Genomic DNA, 18,109 nt, shown 5'->3' with positions numbered 1-18,109 from the left:
GCCAACGGGCAGCGATGGCTGGAAAGGAGGGACATTTCACTTTAGGAGCTCCCGCTCAGCTCGACTCCTGGGTGCGGAGAGGGCTTAAGCGGCGGTGGCTTCTCACATTGCTGGGGAGTGAAGTCATTGCGACCATTGTCTGTACTGAACTGCCCGCTGGGTGGCCAGAGGGGTGACCAGCTGCGAACTGTGGGGCCCGCCTTGTTCACCAAAGCTGCTGGGCAGATTCCCCCCCCCAGACCGTTCCGAAGAGGTTTGTTCCTCAGGCTGTGCTCTGACCGTCCCCCAGAGCTTGCAAGGGGTCTCTTCGGGGAAAGTGAGTAGTCCCTGCGGATTGCAGGAGCACCCCGATAAGTTTTCTGGAAAAGAACTTCTCAGTAATCGACACCCTCTTTCCCAGCCGAGTCTCTGAGGCACCTCTTGCTTGCAGAAGAAGGAGGAGGGTGGCATAAAGCAGTGCCACCTTAAATGCTGGTAGGCAGAGGTAGAATTCTTTTTTTCTTGTTTTCCTCCCCAGAAATTTAGGTGCATCTTATACTCCGGTGCGTCTTATACTCCAAAAAATATGGTATCTTTTCCATATACAGATTCAAAATTTGCTACTCTTTATTTTTAATTAAATATGCTTTAGCTATTTTGCCAACCCAGTAGAAGTGGTAATTAACTGTCTTTAAGCACTGTGATTTGGTGGCATATGAAAATAATGGTAGAACGTTTATTGAAGCTTGTCTGTTGATTTAGTTTTTACAATGATTCCTTGACTTATCTATTTTAGCACTGGGTGAAGTTGTTGGAGATAGCAACCTGGCTGTATAAAATTATGTGTTTTAATTCCTGTTTTCTAATATGCAGAAGATACTTTATCATGATGTCTTAACAGTTGGTGGCATATATTTGACCTTGGATAATCTTTAAAAGTTAAATGGAATTTTACTCCATTAGTATTTCGGTGGGAGATCCAGGAGGGTAGGCTAGAGTGGACATTGGAACAAACATGACAGGAAAAAAAAAGGAAATCATTTATCCTTTATAGTTATGTTACAGGAATACGTTCACACAGTCAGCTGAAATCAAACATAGTTTAAGAGAATCTTTATCTGTTCCTCTTGTCAAATGTCCCACTTGACCTATCTGTTGTATAGTCCACACAGAAATACTGAGACTAGAAAAGGACAACTGGGAGGTAACATCTAGGAAAGCAAGGAATCTACAGCCATATTCAAGAGATTTTCATTTATTGTCCTTGTCTTCTTTTTTAGATCACGCAGGAGGCTGGAGAATTTATGATCACTTTCCCATATGGATACCATGCAGGATATAATCATGGTTTCAACTGTGCAGAATCAACAAACTTTGCTACAATTAGATGGATTGATTATGGAAAAGTAGCTAAATTGGTAAGTCAGATGATATTACTAATAACCAAGTTATCCAAAAGAATGTGTTTAAAATAGATTCGTGAATTTAGAAATTTAAAAAAGGCAATTTTGAAAAAATCTGCAGCATGCAATAATTTCAACAAAAGTAATTTATACTGAATAAATATTTTGTATAATATACTATATTATTAAGCATTACAAGTAATAATAACCAGATAGTTCAGACATTTCCTACAATAGGTATGGCTATTAAGGCAGTGCACATTTTGTTAGAATTGGCTCATTAAAGTTATTGTGACCTTTAAAACAATAACAGTCTTTACGGGTTTATATTTATATTAATTCCAACTTATTTCATCTGAATTATTTTCAGAGTTTGAAAATGCTTCAACTCGTTATTTCAACTATAATGGTTGTCTTGCTAAGGTAGAATTTTTATTAAGTTTTCTCAGAAATAAGTTCAATGATGTTTTCTTCTCAGAAAATATATAGTATGTGATTTCTAACTGAAAATTTCTCATTTCCATGTAATTAATGATTTATTTAGATAAATTCTTAAAAATTCAGCCAAATGTTGTGCTGTTTTGATAATATTAATGTTATGTTATATGTATGTAGGAGCAGTATCTATATACTACTAGGATGCTCATCATGATTTTTAACTGGACAAAATGGTGCATCATAGGGCAACAATTTTTGAACCAAGGCACCTCAAAAGGGCTAACTTACAGAATGCATACAAAATCTGGAACCCCTGATTCCCAAGGAAATAACCTCTGTGAAAGTTGTGGCTTTTAGGGTTCTTGTTTTTACAAGAAGAATATTGATGAGACTTCTTGAGTGTCTTTGCCTAGCAGTATTAAATGAATCATTGGGGGAGGATGAGAGCTGTCAACAAGATGGAATATATTGTCTACAACTTTATTTGATTTTAGCAGTTAAAAGATTTGGTTCAGCATGGGACTTAACCAAAATTCAACATACTGACATCCCCTTTATTTGCTGTAAAATCTAGTATCAGCCAGTCAATTGGCAATCTCCAAGGCTGTGCAGTCCATATAAACAAATTGTGAGCTTACTTGTCCTCATCAGATGAGAGAGATTAACTCTCAATTCTGTCTAGACCTTCAACCACTTCCTCAACTTTAGCAACTTGCCACAGCTCCTCATTCCAGGGTCATAAGATCTTCTGACCTGCCTATCCTCACTATGGATCCAGCCTAATCAGAGGTGGTATTCAGCAGGTTCTGACCAGTTCTGGAGAACCGGTAGCGGAAATTTTGAGTAGTTCGGATAATGGGTAAATACCACCTCTGACTGGCCCCGCCCCCATCTATTCTCTGCTTCTCGAGTCCCAGCTGATCAGGAAGGAATGGGGATTTTGCACTAACCTTTCCCTGGAGTGAGGAGGGAATGGAGATTTTACAGTATCCTTCCCCTGGAGTGGGGTGGGAATGGAGATTTTACAGTATCCTTCCCCTGCCACGCCCATCAAGCCATGCCATGCCATGCCCACCAAGCCATGCTCACAGAACCGGTAGTTAAAATGTTTTAATCCCACCACTGAAATGCCTAAAATGCTAACACTAATCACACATTTATGATTAAAGCATTTTACAAAACTGTATGAATACAAACATAGAAGGATGGCTGGGAAGAGAAGCCATTTATCCAATAAGCAAATAAGCAGAGAATAGACAAAGCATACTTTTTATTGTCTAGCTTCCAGCCCATCTTTCCCTGATCTATGCTCCATGGCATAGGACCTGGGTATTTGCAGGACCGCCTTCTGCCGCCGATAGCCTCCCACCGACCAGTACGCGCCCACAGAGAGGGACTCCTCAGGGTGCTGTCAGCCAGGCAATGTTGGCTGGCGACCCCCAGGGGGAGGGCCTTCTCTGTGGCAGCTCCTGCCCTCTGGAACGATTTGCCCCCGGAGATACGAAGGATATCAGATCTCCGTGTCTTTCGCCGTCCCCTGAAAACTTTTCTTTTCCATCAAGCAGGGCTGGCGTGAACCCCCTCCCCCTTTTTTAGTCTTTTTAGTTTTAAATTGTCATGGGGTTTTAAATTGAACTTTTTTAAATTGGGCCAGTTATATAATTCTTTTAACAATTTTAAATTTTGTACCTGCATGTGTTTTAGCTCTGGCTGTTCACCGCCCTGAGTCCACTAGGAGAAGGGCGGTATACAAATTGAAATAAATAAAATAAAATAAATCTAATTTTTCAGCACATTGAGGAAACTCATGGGTTCCATCTCTTTGCTGTTGGAGACAGCAATCGGTTCCTTTCATCTGTATTGTCTGCTCTAACTCCTCTTCTGTGAATCTGCATTGGGTCTTTACTTTGTTTAACTTAATCTAGGAATGCAGATGTGAGCACACCCAGCATTGCACTGTAGCTATACATTCTAGAAACGTTTTGTAAGGTATTTTTTCAGTGAAGCTTGTCTAGTGTTACTGAGTTAACTGATCAATATAGAGTTCCACAGAACACAGTATGAAAGCTATTGAATTGGAAAAATAGGGATTCTCTACAACTGTAAGTTGTTCTACATTAATATCATATGTTTGCCAATTACAGCCTACATAGGCCTGAGACACATGTAGACTGTAAAGTTTGTTCTCTTTTATTAATGTCATCTCCCTCCTCTGCACGATATAGCTAATGAAGATATAGAGGAAGTATATATTATCAAGCTGCTGCCTTAACATGGTTAAAGGAATGGATAGAACTAAGAAATAAAGAGAATATTAGCGATAGAAGGCCATGATCTACAAGTAGGATGGCACGCTTGCCTCTGGGAGGAAAATATAAAATACATAGTTACTTTAAGAGACATATAATAAGAAATGCATTATTACAAATTTGGTTGAAAATTAAAAAACAATACTATACAAAAATACCAATTTGGCTTTCACTGACAGAAATATTAAAACACCCAAATTTAACAGAATTAAATAAAATAATTAGATACAAAGACCTAATAGACCAACAAGGAAAACTGAAATCAAAACAAGAACTGGAATCGGATTAGAACAGAGATATAGATTGGTGCAAATCCAATGCAAACATAAAGAAGACACAAAAACATGAAATACAAAGAGAACATCACAAATTAGATAAAATTATATTAGGGACAGATGAAAAACTAGCTAGCAAGATTTACAAATTTTTACTAAATTATAAAATGGAAGAGGAGATAGTGAAAGATTCAATGATTAAATGGGCACAGAACTTTAATTATACAATAGATTTGGAGAAGTGGGAAACAACATGGCAAGTAAATTCAAAATTAACTATCAGCGGCATACAAGGAAAACCAGTTGAAGATGTTTTATACATGGCATTTACCACTGACAAGAATCGCAAAGATATTCCCAAATAATGACCCAACATGTTGGAAGTGTAAGAAAACCCATGGAACCATCTATGGTGGACATGCCCGGCGGCGAAAAAATTCTAGACAAATATAAAGAAATGGTTAGAAAAAATAACAGATTATAAGGAAAAGCAGTATAAAATGCTACACAGGTGGTATCTAGCCCCTGCTAGCAAAGATGTATCCAAATATACACCCAAATTGTTGGAAATGCGGTCACGGCCAGGGCACCTTCTTTCACATATGGTGGACATGCCCCAATGCAAAAAGATATTGGAGCAAGATTTGGAGATGGTTACAAGAAATAATTGGAGAAGATATTGAATTGACACCTGAAATATTTCTCCTGGGAATAGTAAAGAGGAACTATGGAAAGAAAAAGATCCACCTAATAATACATATCACTACAGCTGTTAGACTGGCATACGCACAACACTGGAAAGAGAAAGATCTGCCAACAGAAAAACACATAATTAGGAAAATATTGGAGTGCGCAGAGATGAGCAAGCTAACCCATGAAATAAATATGTATGAAATAAATGAGGGTGAAAATTCAGATTGCTATACTGTTTGGGGAAGGTGATTTGAATGGATGAATGATAAAATAAAAGAAGGAGAAAAAGGTGTGCCTAATAAAAGGAATAAGTAGCTTAAGAAACACCAGGTATATATCTTGTATATATGTATAAACACTGCACATCCGATGTAAATAGAAATGATATTTAATGTATTTTCACAAACTTAATAAAATATTGAAAAAAGAAAAGAAAAAATAACAGATCAACCAATAGAAAGAAAACCGGAAACATTTCTACTAGGAATATTTACGAGAACATATACCAAAGAAATAAAATATCTGATTTTACACATCATAACAGCGGCTCGAATAACATACGCACAAAAATGGAAACAGGAAGAAACACCAACAGATGAAGAAGTGATAAAAAAAAGTTTTAGAATGTGCTGAGATGGACAAGTTAACAAAAAAAATTAAAGAAAAAGAAGAGACAGATTACTATACAATTTGGAACAAATGGTATGAATGTCTTGAGAGCAGAAATAAAGAACAACAGAAATAGGGGAGAAGATAAAATGTAAAATATGCATGTAACAATTATATATATATATATATATATATATATATATATATATATATATATATATATATATATATATATATATATATATATATATATATATATATATATCTTTTTTCTTTTTTCATAGGCTTTTATGTGCATATTCTTTCTAGCCAGGTTTTACCTATGTAAACTTAGTTGTTCTTCAGCCCTAGGTTCTGTGAAATCTCATTCACAAGTTCTTGGGCCCTTTTTCTGCTGACAAACTGCAACTCTGTGTTGCTTCCTGGGAGACCCAGATAGCTATTTCTACCTCTTAAGGCGTCATCAGTGGGCCACACCCACTTCCCAATTATCCTCCCTGTAAAAGGCATAATGTATCTTTTTTCTTTTTTCATAGGCTTTTATGTGCATATTCTTTCTAGCCAGGTTTTACCTATGTAAACTTAGTTGTTCTTCAGCCCTAGGTTCTGTGAAATCTCATTCACAAGTTCTTGGGCCCTTTTTCTGCTGACAAACTGCAACTCTGCGTTGCTTCCTGGGAGACCCAGATAGCTATTTCTACCTCTTAAGGCGTCATCAGTGGGCCACACCCACTTCCCAATTATCCTCCCTGTAAAAGGCATAATGTATCTTTTTTCTTTTTTCATAGGCTTTTATGTGCATATTCTTTCTAGCCAGGTTTTACCTATGTAAACTTAGTTGTTCTTCAGCCCTAGGTTCTGTGAAATCTCATTCACAAGTTCTTGGGCCCTTTTTCTGCTGACAAACTGCAACTCTGTGTTGCTTCCTGGGAGACCCAGATAGCTATTTCTACCTCTTAAGGCGTCATCAGTGGGCCACACCCACTTCCCAATTATCCTCCCTGTAAAAGGCATAATGTATCTTTTTTCTTTTTTCATAGGCTTTTATGTGCATATTCTTTCTAGCCAGGTTTTACCTATGTAAACTTAGTTGTTCTTCAGCCCTAGGTTCTGTGAAATCTCATTCACAAGTTCTTGGGCCCTTTTTCTGCTGACAAACTGCAACTCTGTGTTGCTTCCTGGGAGACCCAGATAGCTATTTCTACCTCTTAAGGCGTCATCAGTGGGCCACACCCACTTCCCAATTATCCTCCCTGTAAAAGGCATAATGTATCTTTTTTCTTTTTTCATAGGCTTTTATGTGCATATTCTTTCTAGCCAGGTTTTACCTATGTAAACTTAGTTGTTCTTCAGCCCTAGGTTCTGTGAAATCTCATTCACAAGTTCTTGGGCCCTTTTTCTGCTGACAAACTGCAACTCTGTGTTGCTTCCTGGGAGACCCAGATAGCTATTTCTACCTCTTAAGGCGTCATCAGTGGGCCACACCCACTTCCCAATTATCCTCCCTGTAAAAGGCATAATGTATCTTTTTTCTTTTTTCATAGGCTTTTATGTGCATATTCTTTCTAGCCAGGTTTTACCTATGTAAACTTAGTTGTTCTTCAGCCCTAGGTTCTGTGAAATCTCATTCACAAGTTCTTGGGCCCTTTTTCTGCTGACAAACTGCAACTCTGTGTTGCTTCCTGGGAGACCCAGATAGCTATTTCTACCTCTTAAGGCGTCATCAGTGGGCCACACCCACTTCCCAATTATCCTCCCTGTAAAAGGCATAATGTATCTTTTTTCTTTTTTCATAGGCTTTTATGTGCATATTCTTTCTAGCCAGGTTTTACCTATGTAAACTTAGTTGTTCTTCAGCCCTAGGTTCTGTGAAATCTCATTCACAAGTTCTTGGGCCCTTTTTCTGCTGACAAACTGCAACTCTGTGTTGCTTCCTGGGAGACCCAGATAGCTATTTCTACCTCTTAAGGCGTCATCAGTGGGCCACACCCACTTCCCAATTATCCTCCCTGTAAAAGGCATAATGTATCTTTTTTCTTTTTTCATAGGCTTTTATGTGCATATTCTTTCTAGCCAGGTTTTACCTATGTAAACTTAGTTGTTCTTCAGCCCTAGGTTCTGTGAAATCTCATTCACAAGTTCTTGGGCCCTTTTTCTGCTGACAAACTGCAACTCTGCGTTGCTTCCTGGGAGACCCAGATAGCTATTTCTACCTCTTAAGGCGTCATCAGTGGGCCACACCCACTTCCCAATTATCCTCCCTGTAAAAGGCATAATGTATCTTTTTTCTTTTTTCATAGGCTTTTATGTGCATATTCTTTCTAGCCAGGTTTTACCTATGTAAACTTAGTTGTTCTTCAGCCCTAGGTTCTGTGAAATCTCATTCACAAGTTCTTGGGCCCTTTTTCTGCTGACAAACTGCAACTCTGTGTTGCTTCCTGGGAGACCCAGATAGCTATTTCTACCTCTTAAGGCGTCATCAGTGGGCCACACCCACTTCCCAATTATCCTCCCTGTAAAAGGCATAATGTATCTTTTTTCTTTTTTCATAGGCTTTTATGTGCCCAAGAACTTGTGAATGAGATTTCACAGAACCTAGGGCTGAAGAACAACTAAGTTTACATAGGTAAAACCTGGCTAGAAAGAATATGCACATAAAAGCCTATGAAAAAAGAAAAAAGATACATTATGCCTTTTACAGGGAGGATAATTGGGAAGTGGGTGTGGCCCACTGATGACGCCTTAAGAGGTAGAAATAGCTATCTGGGTCTCCCAGGAAGCAACACAGAGTTGCAGTTTGTCAGCAGAAAAAGGGCCCAAGAACTTGTGAATGAGATTTCACAGAACCTAGGGCTGAAGAACAACTAAGTTTACATAGGTAAAACCTGGCTAGAAAGAATATGCATATATATATATATATCAATTTTCTTACTTCTTCGTAGGGTCTATGTGTGTTTTTCTTCTAGCCAGGTTTTCCCTACGTAGCCAAGGTTTTTTTTTTTTTTGTAGCTCCAGCTCAGTAGAATCTCATCTACTCGATGAGCCCAGAACCGAGTAGATGAGATTCTACTGAGCTGGAGCTACAAAAAAAAAAACCTTGGCTACGTAGGGAAAACCTGGCTAGAAGAAAAACATATATATATATATATATATATGATATGCTAATTGTTTTAAGGGGAAAAAAAGTTAAGCATTAATGGTTTTTTTGGCAACTGAAACAAATATATAGAAATGTATAAAATTAAGGCTATTAGGATTAGAAAATACATTGTAATCAATCAAAAAGGGGACAATGAAGAAAATGAAACAATATGAGAGACATGAGGTGGGGGGGAAGTCACAGTGGAAAGGAGACCAGGAAGAAACACTTGTTAAAAAGAGGATATATTTATAAGTTGTATGTTATGTGTTTGTCATAATGTGTAGTAATAAAACAATAAAACTTTTTTTTTTTTAAAAGATATAGAGGAAGTCTGATATTAAGATTTAGGTAGGATGTTTTCTCAGACCTTTCTAAATTTTGTAAGATAGAGTCTATCTTCATGTTAGTTGGTTAGAGATGTATTTTTTTATGGACAACATTTTGGTTTATTCTGCTTGAGTGCATTTTGTAAACGTTAGTAAAACAGATGATACAGTGACAATTATTTCATGTATTGTGCTAGGGCCTTCTTTAATTTGTGCTTAGCTTGCAATATTTGTGCTGAAGTTGGAGCTATATGCAGACTTCTAAACTGCTGAATATATATGTTTGCAAACTTTGTGATTATCTTTCCTGTTTTTAAAAATCAGAAGTTTCCTTAGAAGTAATTTAATTTCCAAAAATACTTTGATCCAAACAACAAGTACAGGATCTTCCATAGCAGTTTGCACACCATTAAACCAGACAAATAACCTCTCTGCTAACAAAAGCTCGTTCTTATTTACTTTGAGACTTAGTTTGTATATCATCAACCAATCCATTTATTAAACACTTCTTTCTCAGTTGAGTGTAATAAAAATTGTTCTGTGTCAGGAGCATACTGTGTCATTACACAGTATAATAGACATTGGTACACAGAGATGTCACCACCATCATCATTCTAGCCATTGTCTGTCTATCCACTGCAGGATGGCCTCTTTTTGCATCTTTCCAACCAATATGATCTTGAGCTTTCTTTTCCAATTAGGTCCATAATACTTGCTGATGTCATCTCTCCATCTTGTTTTAGATCTCTTTTGGTGATGCTTTTTATCAAGTGGAATCCATTCTATGACTGCCTTAGTCTACCTGATGATACAGAGATGTGGAGGGATATAAAGAAAAAGTAAAGAAAAAACCTATAGGGATATGGATCAAGTGTAGGGACAGGAAGAGCTATGCAATAACTCAGCGGAAAGAAAATGAAAAAGCAGTAGAATTAAGAAGTAGGAAGTGAGAGGTGGAAGACTACTTCTAGTCCTTACTTAACACTGTTGGCATTGGCAACTCTGTTGCTAAGTGCCATGGTCGCTAAGGAAAAAAAAATCACATGACTGAGCCAGACTTACAATATAACTTCTGCTTTTGTTGTTCATTGAATCACTGTGAGTGTTAAATGAGACATCATATGACCATGACTTGAGATTTCAGTTCCAAGTTCTTTACTAATTCTGCTTGTTGGAAGCTGATTGTGAAATTTGCAATTAGTAATCACATGACCATGAGACACTGCAAGTATTGTAAATGTGCAATGGTTGCGAAGAGCCCAACTGACAATTATGTAACTGTGAGCTGTTGCAATGGCTGTAAATGTGAGAATTAGTCACAAAGCTGTTTTTTCAACAGTTGTAACTTTGAATGGTCACTAAACAAGGAGGCATTGAGCGAGGATTACCTGTATTACCTATATCAGTCTTGAAAGAATATTTTTTCATCCAACATTATAAACTTACTGGATTTTTAGCATCTATTTCTGTTAATATAAATCTGAAGTAAACAGTTCAATATATTTACATGGTGGACAAAGACATTTTTCTAGGGATTATTCTTCCAAGATATTTTTTTAAAAATTCAAATACCAAGAAAAATTCAACCCCCCCGTTTTTTTTTGTTTTTTTTTTTTCACAAATTTCCATTAATAGAGCCTCTAGGTAATTAAGTAGTCTGTTAAATTATCAAGTTAATATCAGTGGTAATAGTAATGCATGTTAGTATTTCTAGGAAGCATGTTGAATATCATTCAATTTCAGGAGCCATTATCCAGCAGTATAATCGTTAATCATTTGATCTTGTCTAGCCATGGGAGGTTTTTGGTAAAATAAAGGAATAGCTAGCTAATCATTACCTTCTCTCATGCACTATAAAATAATTCCTTTGTCACTAAAATGATCATCTGCTTCCAGCATCTTCTTTTATTGTTCCTGCCCAATAAACTTTCTTGCTTTAGTTGAGAGCTGGGATGACCTAATTGTTATGAGTGACCCTGTTGCTGTATACCCACAGTATCCTTCACTCATCCCCCTTAGGAGCACCATTTCCACCATGATGAAGAATCATAGCAGGGCATGAGGGGAGATTAGAAGAATATTTTTTTTACATTGAGATATATTTTATTTTTTATTTTCAAAATACCATACAGCAATAACTATAATATAGCAGTTAAGGGTTTTACAGTTATTATTGCATAATGTTGTTACCCTACTAGTTCTGTAATGTAATATTGAAGTATCGTTACAGTTGATTTCTTTTTTAATGTAAAGTAATTTTTCGGTCATAAATCTGCATTTAATCAAAACTTTGGTGAAAATAATCCCAAGTGGTGAGTGAAATGAATCAAAACTTTTTCAAAGGAAATAATGAAGAAACTGGTGTATGTCATCCCCATTTGTATCATTTGAACCATTAAAATAAAGTTTAAAAGAAAAAAAATGGCATAAAAATTCAGTGTATTGATACCATTTATAATGAACACAGATGAAAGGCTTGAATATATTTTCCTATAATTATAAATTTAATTTAAAATATCAAATTTATATACTACCTCCTGCCTTACTTTAATACAGCACAAGACGAAATATATAACATTTGTGTTAAAGAACATAATAAGCTTTTAGGACAGCTCAAAATTCTCTCTTATATTATCTCCTATGATCTGCTATTAAACTGACTAGTTCCCAAAAGGAGCCAGAGTTACATTTTGAAATCAAGGCAGCTAAAAATGATTAGCTTGTTTGTGAGATGTAAGCCCATAATTACTCATCCATATTCTGTAGCAGTAGCTGCTTAAGAGACCTTTGTTGTGTGGGTAGGTTAGATCAAAGTGCTGGCCTGCAGGTTGTATTTCATTTTTCCCCGTTTGGTGGGATGAAGTGCAGTTGTTTTGATGTTAGGTTTGATGGATTTGTTTGCCACTGCATTCATTAGCTTCACATCAAAAAATTGACAGGCTGTTAAATGAAACTTTGGCTTAGATTTTCAGCTTGACTGTTTGGAGACATTTGTGAAGATATTTTATGTTGGTGCTATGCAACCTCAAGTACTTACGCCTATTTCTAAAGCCAAGGAAAGTTAGTTACTATGTTGATTTCGTTGACTTAAAAAAAGAATTTCTTGCCCTGCAGATAATCAGGTTTAGCCTGTGTTTTCTAAAGTATAGACGAGTATTTATGAAGTTAATATTTGTAGTAGTATGGTTTATGTTTGAAATAACAAATGAATAGGCATATCTCATTTTCAGTGGAAAAAAATTCAGTCAACAAACAATATTTTTTTAATAAAATAAATGATTTACAGAAATACATTAGATTTGGTATACAAAAGCATAAGGCAAAATTCAGTATGACGTAAGTCAGCTTTTATTTCAGCAATGGGATGTGTCTCCTTCCTTGCAGCCAATGAAGATGTAGGTTCCCAGCTTTGACATTCTGTGCATTTACACTTTAAAAAACCTTAAGCACCAACCTATCCTTCTTCTCCATCTTCTCTTAGAAACCTACTGGAGAAAAGAAAATGCTAATGTCCAAATTGTTTTAAAACCTGAAGGTAGAAAAAATGCATTTATAAGCTAATAATAGACAGAAAAATTAACAATTTGCATAATGAGGTGAAGTAAGGAGAGATGGTCTGGTAGTTATCTGGGCTTCAATTGCCATCCTTCCAACTGGTGTATTCAACTATTTTTCTTTCCTTAGTAGTTTACAGTGGAAGTGGCTATGTATTAAAATGAATTTTGGTGACCAAAATAAAACCTACAACCCATAATATTTAATGTAATATAAATTACAAATAAATTAAATGCCTAATAATCATTTAGTACTTCTCTGAGGTTAGACTTTGAAGTTGTTCTGTTTATCACTTTTATTTTAAATCATGGAAAAATAGCGCAAGACATATTTTTATCTTCTCTTAAGAAATGTGATCATCAGCCCACATTGATAGCTACTTTTACTTACAGCAAATAGAAATAAAGAATTTTGTATGTTTATTGAATGTTTTCAATATATTGTTATTCTGGAAATTGGACTGATCCGTCTGTTTCTTTCATTTGTCATTTTTGATCCCTGTAAAACATGTTCTTTGCTCTTCATTTATCTTTGTCTGATGAATAAACTATTCTGCTACCATTTTCTGAGGAAATGCTGGAAATATCATTTAAATATGGTGAACGTTTCTTGAGTTCTCATGAGAATCAGAACTAAATCATACCTTTGTCAGTAATGTAGGATTCTACGAATATTTTATTATACTTTTTATTGATGGTATTTTCTTCCCTAAATCAACATTTTAAATCTGCTGTAATTGCTTGCTGTTTTCAAGAAAGTAGATTTTTAGCTGATACACAGTCCAGATAGCAGCATTCAATTTTATCAGCATCTTGCCAAATGACTACAGTCTTTTACACATTCTAATCATAAATATGAATTTATTTATTTATTTAGTGTATGGCACGTGTTAGCCAGGGATCACTGAGGTAGCTGGCTGTGAAAGGAATTTTTTCAGGCAGTGTTATCTTTACTGGTGGGATGCCTGAATGCTGGTATGCAAATGGGGGGGAGGCTCCTTTCTTGTCCCTCCGCGGTTTATTCGCTTATGGGAATTGAGCCGCCAAGCTGTCAACCTCAGTGGCACGCAGACCCAGCATCTTACCACGTGAGCCACTGCAGCCCTCATAAATATGAATATATAGTGTCTACAAATAATTTTTGGTTAATATAATTTAATTTCTTTCCATTCAGGCTTTTTTTTTTTTTTTACTGATATAAGTTTGAACTCTAGCTCCTTAAAAATACCAAAACTTATTCTCATTTATTCCTTTGGAAATTTTCATAGTGACAATCTTACAGAACAGCACTTAATCGTTTATCACCACAGACGTCACTCATCTGATCAATAAAAATTAAATATGTTTCATGATTGTAATAATCATTAGGAGTAGGATTGTTCAGGTCTGTCTAGATTTGCCATAGCTTTACTCCCCAGGAGCAAACGTCTTTTTATTTCTTGGCTGCAGTCCCCATCTGCATTCTAAAAAGCAGAGACATAAGAAAGGCTAAGCGCCAAAAAATGGAGGCCTTTGAATTATGGTGCTGGAGAAGACTCCTGCAAGTCTCATGGACTGCAAGGCGATCAAACCGGTCAGTCCTAGAGGAGATCAACCCTAACTGCTCCTTAGAAGGCCAGATCCTGAAGATGAAACTCAAATACTTTGGCCACCTAATGAGAAGGAAGGACTCACTGGAGAAGAACGTAATGTTGGGAAAGATTGAGGGCAAAAGAAGAATGGAACGGCAGAGAATGAGGTGGCAGGATGGAGTCACTGAGGCAGTGGGGGTGGGTTTGAATGGGCTCGGGGGGATGGTGGAGGACAGGAAGGCCTGGAGGAATGTTGTCCATGGGGTTGCGATGGGTTGGACACGACTTTGCAGCTAACAACAAATACTATAAATTTAAACTTTTAGTTTAATTCAGTAATCGAAGCTGCAAAGAAGGGTTGCAGTTTACTAAAGTTTGCTATTTCATTCAATTTCCAAGAAACTTAAAATGTTTTGGGATTGAAAATTGATCTATATTCCTAATCTATATAAAAAACTAACGTTTAATGAGACTTTCTTTTGAAAATAAATTTATTATAATATTTTTTCCCCAAAGTTTGCTTCTGCTTCTATTTAAATTTCATATTTATTTACAGGTAATCCTCAACTTATGACCACAACTGAGCTCCAAATTTATGTTGTTAAGGGATAAATTTGTTAAGTGAGTTTTGCCCCATTTTATGACTTTTCTTTGCACATTTATTAAGTGAATCACTGCAGTTGTTAAATTGATAAAACGGCTGTTAATCTGGTTTCCCCATTGACTTTGCTTATAAGAAGGTCACACGAGGGGATCACATGACTCTAGGACACTGTAACCATCACGAATGTGAGTCAGTTGTTAAGCATCCAAATTTTTATCACATGACCATGGAGATGTTACAGTCGTACCGGTAGGTGAAAAAAATGGTCATAAGCCATTTTTTTCAGTGCCGTTGTAACTTCAAACAGTCATTAAATGAACTGTTGTTAGTCGTGGGCTACCTGTATTTAGCAGACATAGATACTTCTAAAACATATGACAATAATGTAGTAAATCTAGTCAACAACAAACATTATGTACAGAATAAGGGATTTGAACTATCTTAGCCCAAAGTTAGATGCTTAATGTACACAGAGAGAGAGAGGGAGGGAGAGAGGAGGAGAGAGAGAGAGAGAGAGAGACAGAGACAGAGACAGAGACAAAGAGAGAGACACAACATTCATCATGCTTCTGTATAATTCTGAAAGGATATCCACATGTGGAATGTGAATTCTAGAATTAGAATATACACAAACTTACCTGATTTTGTTTGTTCTTTATTCTTGTAAAATATATTTCATACATAATCAAGCTTTTTTAAAAAAAATCAAAACTGCTTTGAACAACAGTAATGAAAGAACCTTAATTGCAAGAATATATATCCATAGGTTTAGAAAATCTGAATAGTTAAATCTCTTGCTGTTAGATTCAAACTAGCCTTTAGTATTATTCAGCATCTTTAGTTCAATATTGAAAATCATTAGAATGTTAATTTCATTTTTAAAGTACCTGCATATATTTTGTTCATCATGAATGATGAATTCACAGAGCCTTATTTGTAGACAGCCTTAGCAAAAACTACAATTAAAAATCATAAAAACTAAACAAAACAATTTATAAGTACAGAAGTAAAAAAATCAAGGGTCTGAAAGTACAAAAAGTTAAAGTAACACTAAGAAATTCTTTGAAATCACATTCTGTAAATCTTGGTAATGATAAGTTATACAAAATTTATCATTGAAATAAAACTGTATTAGTGCTATGTGATACAAAATTCTAGATGTATTTCTTCACAGCAAAATTAAATATAACATGATTGAGATATCACTGTTCATTTAAAACAATACAGGAATACATTTCAGTGTTGCATTATGTGGAAAATTGTTACAAAATATTTTGAGTCATGAGATTTGAAACCAATCTAATGTGAATGTTTTAATTAAATCTGAGTTTATTTAATTCATATTGTTACTAGTATGGAAGAAAGGGCATTTTAATCTTTACTTACTATCTAATTATTTTGTTCAACTTTCAGAGTTCTTCTGAAAATATATGTGTAGAAGAAAAATCACATTACTTAAAATATGGCATTTATTCACAAAATAAAACCAGACTATTTTAGGCAGAATCAAAACCAGTGAAATGCAGAAAACTAGCTGCATGATTATGATCTAAGTCCATATTTCTTTCAACAGAGATACAAACACAGACTTATTTTATTTATTAGTGACGCCTGTTTATAAGTCACAATGTTTTTAGTGGATCTCAAAATACCTAGATATATAAGCAAATAGTAATTTATCAATAATATGGAGCAAATGAAAATATTCATTTCCTTGGTTATGGAAAGGCTCCAAGGTATGGGGAGGGGGGGGGTCTAATAGTCTTACATTGGAGATTGAAGTTTTTGTTTTACCTTTAGTTTAATAAAAACTTTTCTTGGGGCATGAACACTCTATTTTTCTTTTTAATTAGTTGGCCTCAAGCCAAATTAATGACTACTACAAACAATGTGTTTCCTCAAATAAAAGCCCAATCACCTCAGATTCTCTTCTAAAAGGATTATGCTCAGTTGGATTGATGGCTCATTGCAGAGTTTTTATTCTGAACACTTCTGCAAGATTCTATTATATTTGTCAGCTATTAATATCGAAGTAAAACTGCTAACTAAAATCAATCTTATATTTAGTGCATTGTTGATAATACACAACTTTCTTTGTCCCTGTGATGGATTACATTAATGCAGCAGGTTCCTAGGAGGAAACACATTCCAAGGAGGAGATGGGTGGGTGACAAGAGATAGCACAACCCAGAGCTGGATCATGGGAAGAGGATAGTCACTCCCTAGAACAGTGATGGCTAACCTTTTCTGGACTGAGTGCCCAAACTGTGTGCGTATGTGTGTGAATGCACATGCTCCCAACCCCCCAAAATACAATGCACCCCCCCCGCATGCACCTCACCCCCTGTTCATGCACATGCAGCCTGCTGCACGCACCCCTGTGCATGAGTGTGGCCACTGCAAACGCACCCTGCCCCTGCACATGCGTGTGCATCCCACCTGCACATGTCCCCCTGCATATACATGCGCGGGCCCCCTGCATGCCCACACACCCCGTGCATGCACAGCAGAGACCCAGTGATCAGTTGGCCGGTGGGAGGTATGTGCGCATGCACAGTGGAGCTGAACTGGGGCGCGTGCCCATAGAGAGGGCACTGCGTGCCACCTGTGGCACGCAAGCCATAGGTTTGCCATCACAGCCCTAGAATCTCCCAGGCTATGTCATTTAACTTAGGGTAAATTTTGTCTATATGATGTAAGCCAGGAGTTCCCAACTCCCGGGCTGTGGCCCGATACCAGGCCGCAGGCCATTTAGAACCAGACTGCACAAATGATGGACGAGCGTACGAGCATGCACAACTCCACTTGTATGAGCGGCATGCACATGCCACTGCTGCCATTGCCGGTCCGCAAAGTTGGAAAGGTTGGGACCACAGATGTAAGCAATAAACAACTGAATTTAAGACCTGGATTGTTTTGCATCATTGCTGGGCTACATCTGACATTCCCTGTTTTTCAACATTTTCATGTAAGAGTGGAAGTGGTTAGTCAGCACTGAGGCAATAAATTGGATGAAGCTAGCAAACTGTACCCTAGTCAGATAATATGATATCGTGATAGTCTAAGTGAATAGTGTGCACGATAACATGACTGTGGCTGCAAGTGGTGGTGCTGTAGGATGAAGGGCCACAACTTTGCCAATACAGCTAGTCTGAAGATCCTTGAATTGACAATCCCACAAGAGTTATTGGTTTTGGATACATTCT

The 18,109-nt window shown here is 36.7% G+C and overlaps 1 protein-coding gene across 1 annotated transcript in view; it reads left to right on the top strand.

Moving 5' to 3' along the window:
• The window catches only part of KDM4C (lysine demethylase 4C), a 253,930-nt gene that overhangs the window by 67,999 nt on the left and 167,822 nt on the right, over positions 1–18,109 (top strand). The window contains exon 9 of the mRNA XM_070938600.1: positions 1,260–1,397. Coding sequence (XP_070794701.1) covers positions 1,260–1,397 — 138 coding nt within the window. The remainder of the gene's footprint in view (positions 1–1,259; positions 1,398–18,109) is intronic.

Source organism: Pituophis catenifer, unplaced genomic scaffold (assembly GCF_029215685.1).
Source record: "Pituophis catenifer annectens isolate HBS135680 unplaced genomic scaffold, rPitCat1.0.hap2 SCAF_2, whole genome shotgun sequence".
Lineage (NCBI taxonomy): Eukaryota > Metazoa > Chordata > Lepidosauria > Squamata > Colubridae > Pituophis > Pituophis catenifer.
The sequence above is the reverse complement of the archived record's forward strand: the minus strand, read 5'-3'. Positions and strand labels throughout refer to the sequence as shown.